The sequence below is a fragment of the Manacus vitellinus genome, unplaced genomic scaffold (assembly GCF_001715985.3).
Source record: "Manacus vitellinus isolate BGI_N305 unplaced genomic scaffold, ASM171598v3 scaffold_5_pilon, whole genome shotgun sequence".
Classification (NCBI taxonomy): Eukaryota; Metazoa; Chordata; class Aves; order Passeriformes; family Pipridae; genus Manacus; species Manacus vitellinus.
Genome location: NW_021940682.1, coordinates 32179077 through 32183797, shown reverse-complemented (window position 1 = coordinate 32183797; position 4721 = coordinate 32179077). Strand labels below are relative to the sequence as shown.

Below are 4721 nucleotides of genomic sequence, written 5' to 3'. Positions count from 1 at the left end.
CAGCGCCTTTCTAACTGTGCCTGCCTGGTTGTCTTCCTTGTGTTTAAGGGCGTTACCATTGTGAAGCCGATCGTGTACGGGAACGTCGCGCGGTATTTTGGGAAGAAGAGGGAGGAGGATGGCCACACTCACCAGTGGACGGTGTATGTGAAGCCGTACCGGAACGAGGTATAGCCGGGCTGCTCGGGGAACGGGGGTCAGGCGTTGGAACAGCTGCCCGGGGAAGTTCGGGAATCGCCATCCCTGGGAGTGTTCAAAACGCGTGTGGATGTGGCACCTAGGGACGTGGGTTAGTGGTGGCCCTGGCAGCGCTGGGTTAAGGCGTTAGAGGTGTTTTCCAGCCCAAGCCATGCCCTGTGCCATGGGGAGCGCGGGCAGGGTAATGCCAGGCGAGCAGCACTGGAACGGGCCGGGGTCTGAAAAGTTGGGCTTTGAGAAAAGGGCAGAAAGGCCTCGTGGCATAAGCAGAGGAAACTAATAGGCTGGTGGGTTTCCCAAAGGGAAAAAGATGAGGAAAACATATTTCTTTTTACGTTTTTGGAGTAATCTTTCCAGGTTAGGGGAAAGAGTGGAGAGCATTTAGGGAGACAGTACTGACAGACCTGTGTGCTGGTACTAATTTTTGGATTCACCATTTTGCTTTCTGTCTGTGTTTAAACTCAGAAGAAATCCTGTGCTTGTGTCAGAAGGAATGGTAGGCATGTAGGATAGATGACTAAAGAGTAGGTTGGTGTGCTGTATGAATAATCAGAAATACCAATGTTTCTGTTTTAGGACATGTCTGCCTATGTGAAAAAAATTCAGTTCAAGTTGCATGAAAGCTATGGTAATCCTTTAAGAGGTAGGTTTTGCATTTGAGCATTTGTTCCTAGAACTGGGCTTTTGTTCCAGTTTTTTATTCCTTTTATTATTCCACTAAGGCTCTGTCATTGGGTTAACACTTCTGTGTTTCCTACTGTAGTTGTTACCAAACCACCATATGAAATCACCGAAACAGGCTGGGGTGAATTCGAAATAATCATTAAGATATTTTTCATTGATCCAAATGAAAGACCTGTAAGTACATTGAACTTTTAACAACACTTAAATAATTAATTATGGTGGCCTGAAGCTGTGCTCTAGGATATTGCTGGTCAAAATAAGTCAGATAAGCCATGGAAGTAATAAAGCCTGTTCTTGCAGAAAGTGAATTTAACGACTGGCCACATTTTCCTGTTTCTGTGCTTTGCTACAGGCATTCATGACTGCTTTTCCTGCACTTGGCTTCTCTCACATTTACTAATACGTGACTGCATGTTGCACCTTACTTGGTTTGAGCACACGCTGAGGCTTTCTCTTCCATGTAGCTTCCTAGTTCTAGGATATATGAATATTTTAACTTTTTTTGGTCAGATCAAAATCAGTCAAAAAGCAGTAAAGGTACTATGCTAGCGTTAGTCTCTGCCCTAAGGAAATCAGGTTAAGACATTCCTGTAGTTGCATAAAGCACTGGAATTAATTTTCTTTCCTTCCTGCATTTTAGACATATCTTGTAGGTTTGTTTATACAGGTTTATGTAGGAAACTCGATTACCCTGTTTTAGGGGAAGAGGATGTTTATTTCTGAAGGACTGAGTTACTTCTGTTGCATGAACTGCAGCAATCCTTTTCTATATCCACTTTTTGCTAAATGGGAGGGAAACTGAATTTTATGTTTTTCTTGAATATGTGACGATTGATAGAAAGGGCTTCTTGTGCTGTTGTACTCAGTAGCATCGTGACTTATCCTAATTCTGTTCACAGCTTGACCAAGCTGTCCTAAAGTTGGTTGGGTGTTTTTTTCTTTGCTGCTGTTCTTGGAAGGCTGTTTCAGAGCCTGTCGTGTTCTTCCTTTCCAGGAAGTACCAAGTGGAGTAAGGTATTGCTCTGTTCCAAGACCACTCATGGGGCCTGTTTGTGGAAGGAGTGAACTGTGGGCTGTGTGTCCTTTACCCAGGCCATGATCCAAGTGGTTAGTGGTTCCTCAGGGCTGGAGAGAGGGCTTCCATTCCTCTCTCCACCCTGCCATGTGCAGTGCAGTAATGGAAGAGTAACTTCATAAAGAGAGATTTCAAGAAAAAGCTATTCACAGCCCCCCCGGTGTTTCTCTTTCACGAGAAGGGATGATAAGGTCACAGAAAGCACTTTCTAACTGATGAATTGGGAAAGTTGGCTTGAATTAAATGACCAATTTGGAAATGTTTGAGAGAAGGTGGTAGTAGTAGTAGCTTTTATACAACACTCCTAAGCCACTTGCCCAGACACTTCTGAAGTATCAAGAAACCTTTGGCTAATTGGCATGTTTTAACAATTAATACTGAATATAAGTAATTCCACTGAAGCTATATGACATTTATTTTTGCATTCCTAAAAGATTTTTAAATCCTATACAATTGTTTTGTAGGAACGAATGCTACTTGTTGATATCTAGAACAAGATTTCTATTTCCCTACAATTGTTAAACTAATAAAATTCTGTCTTTGCATAGGTAACCTTATATCACTTGCTGAAGCTTTTTCAGTCGGATACAAATGCCATCCTGGGGAAGAAAACTGTAGTTTCTGAATTCTATGATGAAATGGTATGAATGTTTTTAATGTAATCCTCACTTTATTTTGAAGACTATTAGTGATACTATGTATTTTTCTCCTTCATTAGATATTTCAAGATCCTACTGCAATGATGCAGCAGCTGTTAACAACATCTCGTCAACTAACACTAGGTGCTTATAAGCATGAAACAGAGTGTAAGTTGAAAATTAAAATATTTTAATTTTAGAAATAAACAGTAGTTGGTTTTGATTTTATTACTTTTCTTTTCCCAGGCTGTAACAGTACAATGGATTTGGATGCTGATAAAAAGTGGTATTTTTACATTAAATTTAACTTCAGTGGTTACAATACATGGAAAAGGAACCACAGAATGGTGGAGACTTGAAGGGACCTCTAGTGCCATCATGTCCACCACCTGCTCAAGCAGGGCCACCTGCAGCTGATCTGTGTCCAGACAGCTTCTAAATGTCTCCAAGGATGGAGATTCCACAACCTCTCTGGTCAACCTATGCCAGCACTCGGTCACTTCCACAGTAAAAGTTTCCTGATGCTCAGAGGAACCTCTGATGTTTCAGTTTGTGCCTGTGGCCTCAAGTGCTGTTGCTAGGCTTCACATACTCATAGTTGTCTCTAATTTCCCATTTGCTGTCACCATGTCAGGTTTTATTTAATCTTAAAGAAAAAGCAAATGATTTCATGAATTGTGTAACTCCATCCACAAAACTGCTGAGCTGAGGGCTGAATGAAGCCACAAAACAAACTTTCTGAGTTTTTTTAAATCCAGGTTTGATTTGGATACCATTTTGATTACAATCATTGAATCTCTAAGGCTAACAGCAATAGATTTTTTTTTTTCAGGACATACGCCATCAAAATTACTGTTTCAGTTAAAAAAATTAATTACAACTTTTCGTGGTATTTACAATATTTATTTTTCTTTATCACCACCATAGTTGCAGATCTTGAAGTGAAAACCAGGGAAAAGCTGGAAGCTGCCAAAAAGAAGACTAGTTTTGAAATCGCTGAGCTTAAAGAAAGACTAAAAGCAAGTCGTGAAACTATCAACTGTTTAAAGAATGAAATCAGAAAACTTGAAGAAGATGATCAGTCTAAAGATATGTGACAAGTGTGGACTTGATAAAGAGCCTATGCTGAAAATGGGAGGACTTCAGTCATGGAACTGTATGAGTTCAGTTCTATAATCGAGACAATGAGAATTTCACTGGCAAGTTATTGAAGTTTGTGGGAATCAACTTTACAAATGGAAGAAAAAAGAAAGAATGTATCCTTGTTTTATAGTTAAAATCTGTGGGTACTTAACAACTTATTTCAAGTAGAAGGGGTCTCAGAGACCAGATTTACTTCTTTTTTTTTTTAAACTGCGTTTGAGTCGTATATGAAAACTTTGTATTAAGTCTTGTATTAGTTCAATGTTATTTTACGAAATGCTGGTGTTTACTTTTTTTACTTGTTTTTTTTCTACTGATTGTTTAGAGGTGCATCTTTAGAGCTAAAAATAAAATATGCAATTTTTTATTTTAATATATTTTGTCTCCATCCACCTGCAGAATTGTAAGGAACAATTGTAAATAGCATATCCTGATTTAAAGCAGAGGTTGAAATACAGTCATAACGCAAGTTGTTTAAGTCTGGTTACAGTGATTTTTGGCATGGCTGTTACCAGCACAGTGAAAACACTTTCTGAAAACAGGATTTTAAATAACTTCTATATCTACAGGTAAGAGTTTCTAGCCTCAAAGCTGCTCCAACATATATAAGTGCATCAGTTCTACAAGCTGTGCACAGAAGCAGGAGATTATTCCAGTCCTGATTTGTAGGAGTTTAATACTTGTACTGTACTACAGTCACTTCATCAAACATTGTCTCTGCTGCTCCTTCCTTCTACCACTCTTCCCCTGTTCCAGCATGGGTCCCTCCTACAGAGGACAGTCCTCCAGGAACTTCTCCAATGTCAGTCCTTCCAATGGGCTACCACTCCAGCATGGGTCCCCTGCAGGGTCACAAGTCCTGCCAGCAAGCCTGGTCCAGCATGGGCTCCTGTCTCCCCAAGGCTACAGGTCCTGACAGGACTCTGTTGCAGTGTGGGCTTCTCACGGGGTCACAGCCTCCTTCAGGCATCCACCTGGTGTGG

At 40.5% G+C, this 4721-nt stretch overlaps 1 protein-coding gene across 1 annotated transcript in view; it reads left to right on the top strand.

The window, feature by feature from the left end:
- YEATS4 (YEATS domain containing 4) overlaps positions 1-4111 on the top strand; it is a 13408-nt gene extending 9297 nt beyond the window's left edge. The window contains exons 3-8 of the mRNA XM_018080783.2: positions 4-168; positions 775-841; positions 962-1056; positions 2506-2598; positions 2676-2763; positions 3523-4111. Of these exons, the coding sequence (XP_017936272.2) occupies positions 4-168; positions 775-841; positions 962-1056; positions 2506-2598; positions 2676-2763; positions 3523-3692 (678 nt within the window). The 3' untranslated portion in view covers positions 3693-4111. The remainder of the gene's footprint in view (positions 1-3; positions 169-774; positions 842-961; positions 1057-2505; positions 2599-2675; positions 2764-3522) is intronic.
- The last annotated feature ends 610 nt before the right edge of the window (positions 4112-4721 follow it).